The sequence below is a fragment of the Atta colombica genome, unplaced genomic scaffold (genome assembly GCF_001594045.1).
Source record: "Atta colombica isolate Treedump-2 unplaced genomic scaffold, Acol1.0 scaffold164, whole genome shotgun sequence".
NCBI lineage: Eukaryota > Metazoa > Arthropoda > Insecta > Hymenoptera > Formicidae > Atta > Atta colombica.
In genome coordinates this window covers 816,593-817,679 of record NW_017259255.1, presented here as the reverse complement: position 1 = coordinate 817,679, position 1,087 = coordinate 816,593, and the positions used below count along the sequence as shown (strand labels likewise).

Here is a 1,087-nt window from a genome sequence, read left to right as displayed (position 1 = left end):
AAGTAAAGAAAGAAATTTACTTCGTTAACAAAAAAATCACAAATATCTAAAAAAATGTTAATTTTGACACCTTGAAACCTGACGGAGCAATTTCATTGCCGGATTCGTATTCAGCGCAAAAATACATAGGAAATATCGTTTATTCAAACAACAAAAACTACATCAACTAGTGTTGCTAAACAAAAAATCGTCATATTCTCACGTAAAATTAGAAAATTTAAATCCGTATCATAGAAATTTTTTTTTTTTATAAATAAGTATAAATCAAACGCCATGATCAAACTCGTGATATCCTTCTGCACCGGTGAATACAACGTCTACCCAAACACGCATAGCTTCCGGGCTGGGAGCCATAAGATGATAAAGTCTAGATGATGTCTTGACGATGAATGTGAGGGATGGTTGTGGCGATCGGACGGTGTTCATATGGTCCACATAGACTTCTTCGATCGACTACAATGTATTAATGTTGATTAGTTGATATTAATGTTACAATTCTTAATAGATCAGTTTTCGGCACTTACTTGAAAGTAAATTACGCCGCGGGCTTTCTTGGACGTGTTATCGCTATAATAAGATAACATCTTCCGTCTGCGATCGAAAACGAACCATCGCTTATTCCAATGATGAAATTTTTTACTCATCTTTGATAAGTAACCACTGCAACTTGTTGTATCGACCGTAACATCGTAAATCAAAGGTAATTGATGTCCGGCAGTTTCTATATGATGTCTTAGATCCAAGGACTCGGACTTGATCGGAAGATACCTCGTGAGTGGTCTCTGTAAAATTTATCCGTCATAGAAATTTTAATTCATTAAATAATTCATCAAAATAATACATCGAATAAATTGAAGCTTGCTTCTCGGTATAAAACAGAATCGTAATATTAACGAAATTAAAGAGTCAAATTTTGCTCGAAATTTTTGATAATTTTTTTATGACGAACTGAATAAATATACAAAAGTGAAATTTTAATATTTATACAACATATATGTAAAAGATAAAAAATATATTTTTTATTGACAAATATTTATGTGTAAATATATGGTACATATATATATATATATATATATATATGTTTGTA

The 1,087-nt window shown here is 31.1% G+C and overlaps 1 protein-coding gene across 2 annotated transcripts in view; it reads right to left on the bottom strand.

Moving 5' to 3' along the window:
- Positions 1-247: 247 nt before the first annotated feature.
- The window catches only part of LOC108686157 (pleckstrin homology-like domain family B member 1), a 28,552-nt gene continuing 27,712 nt past the window's right edge, over positions 248-1,087 (bottom strand). For both annotated transcript variants that reach the window (XM_018191289.1, XM_018191290.1), the window contains exons 12-13: positions 525-782; positions 248-453 (exon numbers count right to left, since the gene is read on the bottom strand). In XM_018191289.1, the coding sequence (XP_018046778.1) occupies positions 265-453; positions 525-782 (447 nt within the window). In that variant the 3' untranslated portion in view covers positions 248-264. The remainder of the gene's footprint in view (positions 454-524; positions 783-1,087) is intronic.